The 14,802-nt window shown below is 43.5% G+C and overlaps 2 protein-coding genes across 4 annotated transcripts; both read left to right on the forward strand.

Annotated features, from left to right (window-relative positions):
• Positions 1-12: 12 nt before the first annotated feature.
• Positions 13-10,151, forward strand: LOC137100007 (coiled-coil domain-containing protein 134-like). Of its 2 annotated transcripts, none has more exons than XM_067477552.1 (7): positions 13-291; positions 3,333-3,463; positions 3,608-3,729; positions 5,130-5,214; positions 5,616-5,797; positions 8,683-8,754; positions 9,044-10,151. In XM_067477552.1, the coding sequence occupies exons 2-7, from the start codon at positions 3,361-3,363 to the stop codon at positions 9,167-9,169; spliced, it is 690 nt and encodes a 229-aa protein (XP_067333653.1). In that variant the 5' UTR covers positions 13-291; positions 3,333-3,360; the 3' UTR covers positions 9,170-10,151. The 2 variants fall into 2 exon arrangements, with proteins under 2 accessions (XP_067333653.1, XP_067333654.1); XM_067477553.1 differs by having other exon boundaries at positions 286-291; positions 3,330-3,463.
• An 89-nt stretch (positions 10,152-10,240) lies between these two features.
• Positions 10,241-14,262, forward strand: LOC137100005 (uncharacterized). Of its 2 annotated transcripts, none has more exons than XM_067477549.1 (2): positions 10,241-10,428; positions 11,521-14,262. In XM_067477549.1, exons 1-2 carry the CDS (start codon positions 10,368-10,370, stop codon positions 13,476-13,478), a joined length of 2,019 nt encoding a protein of 672 aa, XP_067333650.1. In that variant the 5' UTR covers positions 10,241-10,367; the 3' UTR covers positions 13,479-14,262. The 2 variants fall into 2 exon arrangements, with proteins under 2 accessions (XP_067333650.1, XP_067333651.1); XM_067477550.1 differs by lacking the exon at positions 10,241-10,428 and adding an exon at positions 10,435-10,750.
• The last annotated feature ends 540 nt before the right edge of the window (positions 14,263-14,802 follow it).

A 14,802-nucleotide genomic window follows, 5' to 3' on the forward strand; every position in this document is an offset into this window, starting at 1 on the left:
AAACCACATCCTCCTCCGCGTTCAGCGCCCGCTCGCTGTCATTCGTCCAAGCCGAGCCAGCCGGTGCGATCGTGGCGCGGGCGGAGTGGAGCAGCGAGAGCCGCATGTAAATGAACACCTCCACCTCCGTGTTGTTTTCACCTGCGGATATAAAGGGACAATCGGCTGTTCCACCCAACGGGGTTAGGCGAGGCGACCTCAGACGTGTTGCGTGGAAATCAAAAGGTTAAAGTGGACCACTTTTGGAGCAAACGCGGTCCGCTAATCGCTGCCGTCTCTCGCTACAACACGGTGAGTGATCCGCGGTGAGTTTGTGGCTGTAATGATCGGGCGTGCTGACCGCGGGCTGGGGGCATACAGCCGCGGTGACAGGCGGGATCCGTGTGTGGATCAAGCGGCTTCAGACACTTGGTTAATTCCCAAAAGTGCACGCCTCGAGGAAAGCTTATAAAATAATAGATGTTTCTGTGTGTCTTAAATTTACACTAAACGCGTAATTATAGCGTTCAAACAAAGAAATTCAACTCAAATATGCTTTTACCTTTTGCAAGAATGAAGGGAAGGCACGTCAGGTAGGGGACGTGCAATCAATTAAGATATGTGTAATTGATGGTCCACGTGACAGTCTTCATCCAGACTGCTAACATCATCATTACGCATGTCCGTGCCTGTGCTTGAGTGATGACGGGGGGAGAACCTCACAGATGGAAACAGAGAGTGAGACAATGTTTCAGTCCTTGAACCTCAAACTACTTACAGCAGGCAGGTCGCCTGAGGGGAATCTGGACCCACTTCTGCTGCGCGTCCAGCTGTCTGATGGGCATCTTTGTTGTTCCATCCGCTGAGGAGTTGCTTTCACCTCCGGGGTCAGATTTGGCTGTTGGTCAGTTGGCAGCTCGGACCGTTTTCCACTTTTGATTGAAGGTTATCGAAGAAGATAGTTGAGCAGTGATTACTGACGAGGCGCTTGTAGAATATGAGATGAGTGGTTCCACACTACTGGAAGTTAAATGCAGAGTGGAGCCACTGTATCTTCAAGGTCGGTGTGAGGGTTAGATATGGCAGCCTACTTATCTGACAAAGCTGGAACGTGGATCTCCCCACACAGGAAATCAAACTTCAGCCTCTTTGCCACAGGGGGATTGTTGGCCCGGGAAGCAAAAATCTCCTCTGGCCAAGAGATTTACGTGGGCTTACACGGCTTCAGCAAGAGCCACTCTGGCTTCAGACATCCGTGCAGCAAGCGCCACCTCGCCCCCAACTCGACTGCCACATTCTGACAGACCAAATAGGAACGAGGTCCTCCCACCTTCAGTGCTGAGCATCAGTGGGTTGAAGGGAGGGAAATCCATCCACCGCAGCAGTCGGTGTGGAAGAACACTTCTTGGAGAAGATTGCTTTGCTTGCAGATTTCTCTCTGCATGATATTTTCTAAAATGATTGTTCTCTGTATTTAGTTTTGCTTGCTTCCAGCTAATGGCTGCATTTAGACTCTGGTTTGTGTGCTGCCCATGCCACATTAGAGATGATTGATCCCCCCCCCCACTCTTAATGTCCTTCTTGCTCCCCTCTTTAAAGTCTCAGCACTTTGGCCTATTACACAGCAGCTGCTGCATGTAAGTGTTGATTGCGTTAAATTGTGCCAGTGGCGATAACCCTTTTTTTTTTTCCCTCTCATACGTATCTGTCAGAGCTACATAGCTGGCTGCTTGAAAGCACACAGAAGCATGAAATAACATGACAAGCTGCTGCTACGGCAGAGAGAGAGAGAGAGCCCCCCCCCCCCCCTTCTTTGGCTGTTATCTAGAAATATTGAGGCTTTGACCGGCACTTAAGGATATTTAGTGCAGCATTTCTCAGAAAGCTGGGAAGCTGCCCAAAAGTTGCTCCCAGAACGCCCAAATGGTCCTTAATCGAACATTGTCTTCAGGAACACTTTGCTTCTGCCGACGCCTAAAGGGGAGAAAAATAACCTTGACGACCACAGAAACTCCACACTTCCAGCCAGGTAACGGCTACAAAATGGCCCTTTTTTGTGCCCACTGTGTCATATCGGCAGATCCAGAATAATCCCCTGAAATCCAATCGAAGATGGAATCTTTGGACACTTGTGGAAAAAATGAATCGGTTGGGCTGTTGATCCGCGTTATCGGCACTCAAAAGAGAAGTCGTTGATTTCTTGAAGCATGTGCCTTTCTTCTGTGATTTGAGTGCACCTCCTTAGGGGGGGACTCGTTCAGTCTAAATTAACATTCACACCCTGAGACATTTGCTCACTCCCTAGTCCTTCAGATTTAGAAATCGGCAGCTGGGCTTGTAAAGATTAATTCTGTCAGTGCACAAATCAAGTCCCTGGTGCTCATTATCTTCCTGCACTGCTTCATACCCCCCCCCCTCCATTTGCTCGCCTACACTATCTGTGCATCTGTAAGTTTCTTCGTGAAGGTGGAAGAAATATTCACCAGGAAACCTGTTGTTTCCCTCAGGGTCTCCTAGCATCCCATTCTTTGATTCCCCCCCCGCTTCTTCCAAGCGCCTCTCCGCTCCTCCACTCATTCCTTAATATCAAATCTTCGTCTAGCTTCTCACAGTCTGACTCCCCCTCGGTGCCTCGCACCCCATCTAAGCCCATAGTATCATTGACCGAGCCCTTGTTAAATTATGCATTGAATCCTGTGAATAATGTCTTGTAGCTTTTCATTAACATTGTATTCCGTCTCCCTCCAGTAACCTCTGTTTTCTTTTTTATTTTATTTTTAAAGGCTTTTATCAAATTTTCATTTGATGAGGCCCTATTTTTAGCTCTTGTATTTATTTTCTTGCTTTCATCCTTTTCCTTTCAAATGTATAAAAAGCCTCTGAGGAGAAGGAAGCTGAAAGTGTGCACGACCACTTCTTTGCATATAGAGACCAAGAAGCAGGAGCAGAGAAGGAGTCTTGCACAGAGATTATACAAGTTTCTCTGGGGACTTTGCAAGGGCCAAGCCTCAGATGTGTTGTTTTTTTGAAAAAGCAACATAAGGAGCCCCACTTCTAATGCTGGATACCCTCTGGTGTCACATATTGTCCACTTATCCCCAGCATGTTCTGCAAGTATCACAGAACGACGGAGCCTTTCTGGCAGCTGTGGCTGCACGAATAAGAGAAGAATTTCAGAAAGTGAAAAACATTTCAAAGTACATGTTGATCAGTTATTCAGGAGGAGGGGAGGATGTACAGTCTCCCTTTTGTGGCCTTAAACGTTCAGAAACCGTGCAACTCTGAGCCAGCGTTCTGATGTTTAACAATGTGATGTGCACTGCTTGTCATGGCTTGTCGTCTGTGTTTAGAAGAGCACCTCTCTGCTACCCCCTGCTGACCATGCTGAGTGTGTGTGCGGTGGCCCTGGCACTCGCCGCTGCCGCTCTAGGCTCGGCAGACTCTGACACGCGCCGACCGAGACAAGACTCCAACCTGGAGATCTGTATCCTGCTGCCGCCAAATGTGTAGGCGTGAATTTGAGTGTGTGTGTGTGTGTGTGTGTGTGTGTGTGTGTGCACCTGTATACCTGTCTATGCTTTTCAGTGGTGTGGGAAAGCATGTGTCTTCCTGACCTCTGTGTTATCAGACAAACGACTCTTCGAGACCAAGAGGAAAGATCAATTGAATGCACTCAAGAATCTGGTGGAGCTGAATGACATCAACCAGCAGTATAAGATCATAGACATCATGCTTAAAGGACTCTTTAAGGTTGGTTGTCAAACAGTCTGTGGGCAGCAGCAACATCAAGCATAAACACTAGAAGCAACAGTTCTAAATGCTAAAGCTTCTTGTCCTCTAAACAGATTGGAGGATAAGAAGGTTTGCACACCAATAGAGAGCCGAAGGCTTAAAATCCAATGATTACATTCATCAGCATGATTCCGTGCATTCATTTGAATGTTAATTCAGACTCAGCAGCTCAGTGCCATTCACTTGCACAAGGCTGGAGGCTTTGCTTTACAGTATGTCTCAGTTCCCAGAGGACTACTATCTATGCATCTGTGTGTCTGCCAAGGACAACCAGCCTAGTCAACCTTCAGTGGTGGAAATACATTGTCAGCATTTCTCTGTGTGTAACAGTATTTCTTATGCCTTCTTTATACTATCCCCAAAGACACTGGCTCTAATCTCTGTGTCTGTGTATGCTCAGGTTGTGTCGGTTATTATCAGAACACAGCATAAAGTGTGAGTTTTGCTTTATTACCTGAACACGTCTTGCTTGCTGCCCCAACACAAATGATGGGAGTTGTCAGCATGTAGCTTAAGATCTTTAGCACAGATCTTTATATGGGTTCCGCTGTCCCCTGTTCTGCTTTAAAGACCAGCGCCCCTCAGGAGTTCATACCAAGTCCCTTCCGAAGGTATTGGAACATTGAGGCCAATTGCTTTTATTTTTGCTGTGGGGTTTGACATCAAAAGATAACTAGGAAAAGCATTTCCGAAAAGAGAGTGCGCCGCGAATGCTTCAGCGCTTAAAGGATTTTTCAAGCGACGCTGAAAAAAGCTGAAATGTTTGCTTTTGCTGAAAGCTAAACTATTTAAAAACAGCTGAAAGTTTTGCTTTTGCTATAAAAGCGGAGAAGTTTGCCATAAGAAAGGTGGGGGGGGGGGGGGGTGGGGGGGGGGGGGGGGGGGAGTAGAAAATAAGCAGAATTAAAGGATCTGTTTTGCCTCGAGTAGCTGTAACATAAAACTCCTGGAACCTGTAGAAATGTAGTAGCTGAGTGCAAAGTTTAAGTCAAACCCCCGAAGAAGAGTAGAATTTACAAAGTACAACCATTTACATGTCAATGTGGAGAAAGTTGAAGAGATTCCAAGCACTGTCCAATCGTCCAGGCTTTGTTTTAAGGTGAGCTTTCCACGTCATGTCTGCACACACTCATTTTTGTACGAACTCCCAGTTTCTAAACTCCAGCAGGGAGAAGAGAAGCAGAACCAGCCCCCTTTGCCTTACGCTTTCTAAAGTGGATGTGGCAAAGCAGCTTTGATATCGTCTCACACACAAACGCTACTATAGCTGTAAAGATTCTAACTCTCAAAATACTGTATAGCGTCTAAATATCTGGCTACTGACCTGTTTATTCTCTTTACTTCACTTTACTCTTAAGGTGTTGGAGGACTCGAGGCAAATCCTGGTTGCGGCCAACATGCAGCCCGATGACCCCTTCCCCATGGACGACAAAATAAAAGAAGGTCTGACTCGCTTCACACCTCAGCTGTGTTACCAGTCCCTTTATTTAGCAGCATCTCTTAAGTGTGTGTCTTTTACACTCTGATCCGTCTCCACCACCTCTGACTGGTTTGTCATTCCCATCGCTCATCCTTATTCTCCTTTGGTGCCAGTGGGCAGGGTAGCATCAACATTATCATGAATAGCAGCTTCCTTTTGTCCCCGGATGCGTTAACCGCCACCACCAGCACCTCTGAGTGTTCCTGAACTAAATCAGCTCCTGCTTAGGCTGCACTTTTTGTCCTGTATACAAAAAGGCCTGTTCTGTATATTTTGTCAGCACAAACGCAGCTTCAAGATTAAGAATCATCCTCCTCTGTCTCAATTATTCCAATAAATGTACTTTGTTTTTGTTTTTTTGCAGCTTATTCCCACGTGGTGGAGAATACAGCCTTTTTTGGCGACGTTGCGCTGCGTTTCCCCCGTATTGTCCACCACTACTACGACCGGAATGCTGACTGGGGCGGTCTCCTGCGCTGGGGGCTGAATTTCTGTAACCAGACAGGGGTTTTTACAGGAGGAGCCCACCAACATGTCCTCACTCTGGTAAGGCCAGACAGTCACCAGCAAGATGCTCTTATCACTGCAACTAATGCGACCTTTCGAAAACTGTATTGTCACAATCTGCTGAAAGCATTAAGCTCTTCAATCGGTGGAGCTAAGGACTGTTTTGCCCCTGTTAAAGGTGCTGAAAATAAAAGCCCAGACTCCTTTTTTAAGAGTGGATAAGCGAAGTCCTTGGAAATGTGAAAAGGAGTCATTCTTTAAACCCGTTTTAAAAGGTTTACACGAGTTGGATTTAGTTTAATTTTGCAGGTTTTTGAACATTTGAGGCTTTGGCAAATATGATGCATCAGAAGTTTGCTGAAAGGACAAAATTAACTTGTCGCTTTTGGAAATGTTCTAGCTCCACGTGAAGTCCACTTTGTTCTGTAGGAGGATATAATGAGAAAGCTGTCAACGCTGCAGTAAACAGTGAAGTGTGATGTTAATGCGTCGGGCCGCATAGTGATGAAGGAATCGACCCAGTTCGGGTGATATTAGTGCACAACACGTCCTCGGTATCAGCGGATAAGTCTCTGTCATCACTGCAGAACTGTGGCACTTGGCCTCAGTTTGTTCAGGCTGTTTTGTGACTTTTAAAACTTCAGAGCAAAGTAGCTAAAACGTTACTCCGTGTTTTATGTGTGGGTTAATAAACTGAACTCCTGCAGGATTAATCTGTGACCTTAGCAATGTGCCAAGAGGATTATTTACTGGATTAATTCCGAGACTCGGAGCAGCAGCCGTTAGCACTCTCTAAGTGTGCGTACAGTCCTCACGGTCGCACGCTTTAACTTTCTGATCCCCTGCTCTCAATTTCACGTAGCACATAGTTTCTAAAAGCGCAAATGAGGGGAAAAAAAGCTTCTAATACTCAGACGTTCAACACATTTAAGAGTGCAAAAAAAAAAAAAAAATGGTTGCAGACAGGGTGGTTTTTTCAGGCCTTTGCTTTTAATTTAAAACCATCATGAGGGGAAGGAGGAGATGCCAAGATAACGACACCCAAATAAATCCCAGGGGTGCTGGCTAATTGCTGGGTTTGGGCTCAATCAGGCTGATGTCTCCGGCCTACACGGCCTGTGAGATTTAACCGCAACAACCCGATGACAACATTTACGAAGACACCTTTAGGTCTTTCGAAGCTTTTTATGTTAAGCAATGTTTATGTCTATTCATAGCAACAGTTGTTTGACTCTTGCCGGATTTTAGGTCGACGTAATTGTCCCACATTGTCATGAACGTGGCCTCACTGGTTAGATCTTTCTTAAGCTTTCCACGATTTTTAGCATTTTATTTTTCTCACTGAAGAGAAAGTGGATAAGTATTTTAAGATGACGATACTTCTTTGCAGAGGTTCTTTAAAATGCGCTTTATGAGAGGACGCATGTATTATTCTGTTTGGAAAACCTTTCTTTGCCATCAAAGTTTCAGCAAGACCCAGTTTCTGATTTAAATGAAAGGGACTGCAGAGTTTTGACTTCAGCCAAAGAGTTTTTCTATTTCCTCTGCATGGACTTACTGATGTGTATGAGTCTTTAAAATATGGACATGTCATCGTTGCAAATGAACAGAAGAAATTCATAGTTTATTAGCTAGATTCATTACAATTTCAAATACCTCAAGCAAAAAATTAAATCTTCATTCTTGTTTTCCAGGCCCTAATTTGCCTCATTTAAAACGCCTAAATAAAAAAGCATTTGATCTTATCTTTATCATATTTATCACAGAATATTGTAAATTCTTGTTCATATATTACATCTAATGTGTATATATATTTACATTTTCACAACAGGGAAAGTCCATCTTCACACAGCTCACTCGATCTGTTCTGCCAACTTTCAGAAATTTTTAAATGGGATTTAACTTAACCATTAATTTGAATAGAAGTCCCTAATTTTTGTTTCAACATACTGTCTTTTGACACTTTTTGAATTGTAAAACTAAGCTACTGCATTTACTAAGTACTGTATATTTCCTGGTACTCTACTTGTACTTTACTGCAATATTTTCATTGTATGTTACTTTTACTCCAACACGATTTATAGGCAAATATTATACTATTATTGCCCTTAATTCAGGTTTTAGTTAGTAAATCTGCATATGTGGATTCTTTCTTCTCTTTGGTATACTCAATTACTTTATTGTCTGCCATATGTTTCACCATAACGATGTGTAATGAATCTTAACTAAACTACTTCAAGTTGAGCAAAGAAAAGTAGTACTTCTGCAATATCTGTTCATTTTTTTATTTTTATTTTTTTAGGCAAGTGTTGCACTTTTAGTTAAGTATTGACTTTGTGTACTTTGACTACTTCTGCATTAATGACTAGCAGAAGAATCCTATGTACACTTGAGTTGTGGGTGAAAAGCTTTAAGAAGGCCTGAATTTGGTCCAGTGCTTTAGCAAGAATGTTATCAACACGGCAGCGTAGTTTGTTTGTCATTTTAACTCTATTCAATTCAGTCATGATATTTCCAGGAATCTGTAACAGGCTTTTTCTGGGCACGTTTCTTGCTGTGATCTTCTAGTAGTGATATTAGAGGAGTAGAGTAGTAATAACAGCTCCGTCATCAATTGTTTTCTCATCATGAAACCACACACATCTGTATCCATCTTCATCAAAAAGTGTTGGCGTATCCTCGGCGCAATCGGCAGCATCAAAGAAAACCTCTAAAGTGTTTTTCATTTATTGCAAGTGGAACCAGACGAAATGTAGGTTTTTGCCTGCAGCTGCTCTGCAAATTGCATCATTCTGCTTTTAGCTATAGAATAAGTCATGTTTTGTTTTCATGCCTTACTGTGTCTTTGTAGAAGAGATGATGATGGTGTGCCCCCCCCCCCCCCTCTTTTCTGCTGTCATCTGTCTATCCCACTCCTCTCTCAGATGTCACAGGAGCTTGGAATAACGGAGAAATCCCCAGACTTTATAAATCCGTATCGCACAGAGAGAGACGATGTGAGTGAGATCTGTACATGTTGTTGCCAACTCTCCTTTATTCTATGTCATGTTGTAATGCTAGTGAACATTCTACATTAGCAGCCACTAATTCTCACCTGTGACAGCATTTTAGCACCTGTAGGGCCCCTCAGTTAGTCCATTGCAACTACCAACGCAAATAAAGCACCCGATGCATCCTCTGTATTTGTGTGTGTGTGTGAATGACACACACACACACAGACATTGGCTTCATTGTTCTGTCCTAAAAAGCAGGATCTGTCGTGCTTGCATTTCTTATCGGTTTCAGGTGCTTCACACTGCGGAGGCTTTCCAGAAGATCCTGAGGGAGGAGGAGAAGAGGAGGAGAAAAGAAGAGAAGAGGAAAGAAATCCGGAAAGGCCCTCGCATCTCTCGCTCTCGCACGGAGCTATAGCGCTGCACAGCGGCGCCTGTGACGAGCAGAGGAGAGGAAGCAGCATATGCACAGTCCACAAGGGGTGGCTTGACTTGTAGACTCAGACGACGGTGACGGAGATAAAAGCTGTCACCACTTGTACAAAAGCCAGGTGCTCTGACGAAAAGAGAAAACCCTCAATGTGACACAAAATGTTAAGTGGAAGTGGAGATTAGTCAGTTTCGTACAAAAGCCCGAATTGCTGTACTCACAGTAATTTATACATCTCTGAAATAGGTTATTATGGGAAAGTCATTTTTGATAACTCGAGGATTACATAACTGTACTTTGAAATATAAGTTTTAGTATAATAAATTTGCTTCAGAACTTTGCAGAATCCAACGGTATCGTGTCTGGTATAGATTTGATGTGTCTAAAGCTCATGCGCTACAAAATATGTTTGTTTTGCCAAATATAAATTTGAAATCACCTCATTAATGTGCAGCCTTCTGTGGTTGGGTTAAGCTTACTTAGAAGATGGGATACAGATTTATCTTGATTTGTTCTTGAGTTGGGGTCTGGGAGACGTTTGGGGAATGGGCAGACGTATAATGATGTGTAGTTTGCCTCCGAGACAGTGAAATGGTATGTTTTTATTATATTATTGACTTGTTTCATCACCATCAGAGGGGATCTTCAGTTTTACATATTTGGCAGACTTTGAGATGATTAATCATTCTTTGGAAATGTTTTACTTTAATTATCCTTGTTAATATGATTTTCTTTTTTATTTTGTCTATTTGAAAATAACCTGTCAACCAGTTATACAGTATGTCACCCTTCATCTTTCATCTCTGTTCCTGTCTCTTCGTCCATTAATTTTCTTTTTTTTTTTTTTTTTAATTATGGAAATTATTCCGATATATGGAGTTGATGTAATTTTGAGATAATGTCCGACTGTTATACAAGACAACTATATGTATATTCAGAGCAAGAAATCATTGCTGCAGAATGAACAAGCCATTTTGTTATCAGGTTTAATGAAATAAAATGACTCCTATGAACAAAATATGTCTTTCATAGATGGCGTTAATTGAGCAGATCGGCCGGCAGAGGGCGCGCGGCCACCGAACACACTTTGTGCCGAACTCCGGTGCTTTTGCTGTCGCGGTGAACGGACTTCGAGCTCAGAGAAACGTGGAAGTTTAGCTTCATGCTGAAGATGAGGAAAGCGTGAATGCAGAGGAGACGCGCCCTGTCCTCTGTCCTGTCCTCCGAGCTGTCCTCCGTCCTGTCCGGTAAGATCGTCTTTTGACGGGGCCGAGGCCGTTTCCCCGTCAGAAAGCAGCAAGTCGCTAGCGCGGAGCTGAGCCAACGTTCGTTAGCTCGACTGTTTTGCTAGGAACGTTACATTTTACAGTTTGACAACAGCGGCGTGACGGCAAAACTAAAAAGGTTCATGTTGAATAACGTTATTAGTTTGACGTTGTTTATTGCCGGACTTGTACACAAGATAAGACCTATGCCAGCAAGACCCCGAAACTGAAAGACAGGAAAACACAGCAAAGCTCGGAACCGTGTCGTTGTGTCCTGAGCTTTTAGAGTCGTGTGAAAGTTCAGGTGAGGACCTCAGACCCCCTGAGACCCCCTGAGAAATTGGCCCATTCAGAATAATCCTTCATTCAGATTCAGTACAGAATCTAACGACACTGATTTACGAGCCTCGTTGCACAACATGTCACATAAAAGTGTATTTTCTATATTAGCCGCAGCTAATAAAAACAATCAGTGATTAAAAAAGTCAAACTCATGAGTTTAAGTAAGACAAGGTTTAAGTTCAAATTGATGAGTAGATAGAAAAACCCAATAATTGCTATACGTTAAGTGGTGATATTACTCTATAATACAATGTGCACACATGGATCATAGATGAGAGGGTCCTCAGTAATGTGCCTTAGACGTGTGCATACACATGTGAAGCATTGCATAATAAACAAGGTTGATTGTAGGAAAACACACACCAGAAGCGTCTAGTCATGGTGCAGCTATGCATGTATTACTGAATGGGCTACCGCAAAGTATCCCAGGAACCAAACGACACAAAATAACCCAAATAATATACTACAAAAACCACTAAGAAGACACCGACTCAGACATGCAAAACTTCTACCGAGATGTATAACCAGCATAAATCAGTGCAAACTGTCATCAAATGTACAGATTGACCACAAATGTCATCACTGCATGGTTCATAGTTGTTTTGTCTCCCTTTCTGTGTGGGTGTCTTACAGCCTTTGTATCATAATCTGTCCATGGTTGCACTGACATTTCATTTCTTTTTGACTCTCAGTAAGTTACGGACAAATTGTGTTGTTCAATTTTTCCATCAGGGGGCGAAGAAGGAAAAAAGGCATCTGATATGGAAGTCAACAACTCTGAAGCCAGGTGGAATGAAGAACTTAGGCTGGTCCTCGTCGGCAGAACCGGATGTGGCAAAAGTGCTTCTGGAAACACCATCTTGGGCCGAAGGCAGTTCCTGTCACAGATTAGCGCCAGCTCTGTCACAAAGATCTGTGAGCTAGGAAGCACTGAGCTCCCCGAGGAAGATGTAGCTGATGAGAATGGCCAGGCTGTCATTCAGAGGAGGATGAGGAGAGTCACAGTGGTTGACATGCCAGGTTTTGGGGACACTCACCTCAACATGGAGCAGATTTATGCAGAGGTCGCCAAATGTGTGTCTCTCTCTGCCCCTGGCCCACATGCTTTTCTCCTGGTGGTGCCACTAGGACGATATACAGACAATGAAAACCAGGCTGTCTGTGAGTTAGCAAAGATATTTGGGGAGGATGCTGTTCGTCACCACACAGTGCTTCTCTTTACCAGAGGTGATGACCTGGAGGGCCTAGGGATTGAAGAGTACCTGAGCAAGACTGCCCCTGCTGGGCTTAAGGCTCTAATTGACAGGTGTGGGGGCAGGTATCATGTTCTCAACAACAGAGACCCCACCAACTCAGTACAAGTTAAACAATTGCTGATGAAGGTAGACAAGATGTTGATGCAGACGGAAAGAGGGTTCTACACTAATGCCATGTTTTTAGAAGCAGAGGCTGCTATCAGGGAGGAGCAAATAAGGATGTTGAGGGAGCGGGGGGAAGCAGAGGGTGAAGAGCAAGGGAAAACCAGCATTAGCTTGGAGGAAATGGCTAAACCTGCAAAACAAAGAAAATGTGACTTAGAGTCTCACATGGTAGATGGCAGCAAGCGAGAAAATGAAGATGAATTTAGGGTGGAGAGATGGTCAGAGGACAGAAAGCAGAGTGCCTTCAGCGTCCTGAGGGACAGAGTTGAACGATGCAGGGACCAGCTTAGGGGCCGGCGCAGGGTGAGCAGTAAACGACAGTCTGTCCGTTCGCCGTTGACATGCATGAGGAGGGAGGCTGCGATGTCTGCTGTGGTGCTTGAGAGAGTTAAAATCCTAGTGGCTGCTGGAGCCACGGGCATGGCAGTTGGGGCGGTGTTTGGAGCGGCTGCCCCTCTAGCAGCAGCGGCTGGGGCATCTCTTGTGGGAAACACGGTTGGTTTTGCTACGAGTCAGTTAGCTGGCATGTCTGTGGCGGGAGGCACGGGTGTTGGAAAAGCTGTGGGGGCCATAGTGGCAGCAGCTTCAGGCAAAACTGCAGTCGCTCTGGGAGCAGCAGCAGGTGGAGTTTTGGGTGGTTCTGTGGGAACCATCGCGGGTGCTGAGGCTGCAACTCCTATGGAAGGTGCTCTGGACGCTCTCAATCAGGTTAGTATCATAGGGGCCTCTGCTGTGGGGTTGGCAGCAGGAGTGGGGGCCACCCTTGGAGGTGGGGCTGCTTTAGGTACAGCTTTGGAAGGAACGGCTTTGAGCACAGCAGCCCTGGGTGGAGCTGAACCTGCAGCAGTAGGTGCTACAGAGGTAGTGACTTCTTCTATAGCTCAGGGTAGTTTAGCTACAGAAGCAGGGCAGCATGCAGTGACCTCTTTGGTTGCAAGTACTGCAACTACTCAGTGTGCTGCAGCCGGAGCTACCGTAGCTCAGGAGACGGTTGCTAATGTCTCAGTAGCTGCTGGAGCTGTGTGTGGGTCAACAGGGCCAGGTGTGGCATCAGTGGCTAACAGGGCTGCATCAGACACCTGGGGCACCGTGGCAGCAACCACGCGCATTTTGTCTGCTGTTGCTGAGATAGGCAAGGCTGCAGCAGGCATTGCCCTGGCTGGTGGTCTAGCAGTGAAGGTGGTCAAGGAAAAAGTCCGATGTGGCACACGAGCAACGGAAACCAGTTACTCTGAGAAAAAGTCTTATGAGATTCACTGGAACAAATAAATACTGGAGTCATAATCCGCTGAATGAGATCATGCCTTATATATATTTCCCAGCCACATGATGAAGTACTACAGATACAGCCAAGTATCCAGAGCAGTGAAGTTCTAAACAATCTAAAATACATGAGTAAAAAAAAATCACGTGTGATTACAAGAAATATAAGTAAGAGAAAGCAACAATTGTTATTGCAAATGTCTGAAACTTTTTGAGGCTGTATTCAGGTGGTATTTGCTGTGCTGTGTGGGACTAATGAAGGATATTAGGTACAGTCTTGTGATACCTTTGCTTTTTTCTTCCAAACACATTTTGTCTAAATCAAGTGTAAGGTTTTGATTCCAACACACTGTTGTTTAGTGTGCAGCCAGATCAAAAATCTTCATAGACATTTTATATAATAACAAGAAAAGGTGGTAAACTGAAAGGTCATTCAATTAAACAATATGAATGTAATAATGTTTTTTTTTCCTTATGCTGTTTTTAAAAAGCATCAGAACAATAAACTGAAAATAAGTATTTTGCTTAATCACCAATTTACAGTGTTTGCTGATTGAGATTAATTTTGAATTGTCATCAATCTTAGTTATTACATTAATTGGTGTTGCACTTTAAATCCTAAAGGGTTTGTATTCATAGATGACTGCACTATTCCACATGCTGTAAGAATAAAACGAAGAGTTTGGCCGTGAAGTATGAAGTTGTTTTGAACTGATACAACTTTTGAAACTATATCAGTTGTTTAAGTTTTCTTGCATTTAAATGAACAATAAAGATTGTATTCTGAGTATTTTGGCATAATGTTATGTTTTTTCCTGCCCACGCTTATAGTTAATTTTATCCTAAATTTAGCTAAAGCAGAATTTCTACAAATACAACTTTATAGGCTTTTGCTTCGGTGAGTCAGGGGTTATTTTAATCCACTATACTTTAGGTATAATACCTTGGTGACTTATATATAATTAATTAAACTTGGGTTTGGGTTTATTTCTTTTTGCAGGAATTTTAAGGAGCGGTGCACAATGTCATCATACAATAGGGGCCTATTTAAAACTTTAAGGTGATACTTGGTCTAATAATTTCTGTTTGCTTCAGTGAAATTGGTAGGGAGAGAATTTCATCATTTTGTTCAAATTGATTGAAGTGTTTATCTAATGTTAATAAGATGCATTCAGTTTATTTTTGGATCAATTTTGGTAACAAATTTCCCTTTTTCTAAAGAAGCTCTTCACCTCACCTGTTGTCTTAAGAAACAATATGCACTTATGCTTTAAGTATATTTTTTTTCTGTGAAAACATAATGCACAGTAAATGTAAATGTGAAATGTAT

The sequence above is a fragment of the Channa argus genome, chromosome 15, assembly GCF_033026475.1.
Source record: "Channa argus isolate prfri chromosome 15, Channa argus male v1.0, whole genome shotgun sequence".
Lineage (NCBI taxonomy): Eukaryota > Metazoa > Chordata > Actinopteri > Anabantiformes > Channidae > Channa > Channa argus.

Bases quoted from the DNA above. Each gene is read 5' to 3' on its own strand.
- LOC137100007 (XM_067477552.1), top strand. From the start codon at position 3,361: ATGCTGAGTGTGTGTGCGGTGGCCCTGGCACTCGCCGCTGCCGCTCTA. The intron at 3,464-3,607 runs GTATCCTGCTGC...CTGTGTTATCAG, and splicing joins AGACTCCAACCTGGAGATCT to ACAAACGACTCTTCGAGACC. The intron at 3,730-5,129 runs GTTGGTTGTCAA...TTTACTCTTAAG, and splicing joins TGCTTAAAGGACTCTTTAAG to GTGTTGGAGGACTCGAGGCA.
- LOC137100005 (XM_067477549.1), top strand. From the start codon at position 10,368: ATGCAGAGGAGACGCGCCCTGTCCTCTGTCCTGTCCTCCGAGCTGTCC. The intron at 10,429-11,520 runs GTAAGATCGTCT...TTTTTCCATCAG, and splicing joins GCTGTCCTCCGTCCTGTCCG to GGGGCGAAGAAGGAAAAAAG.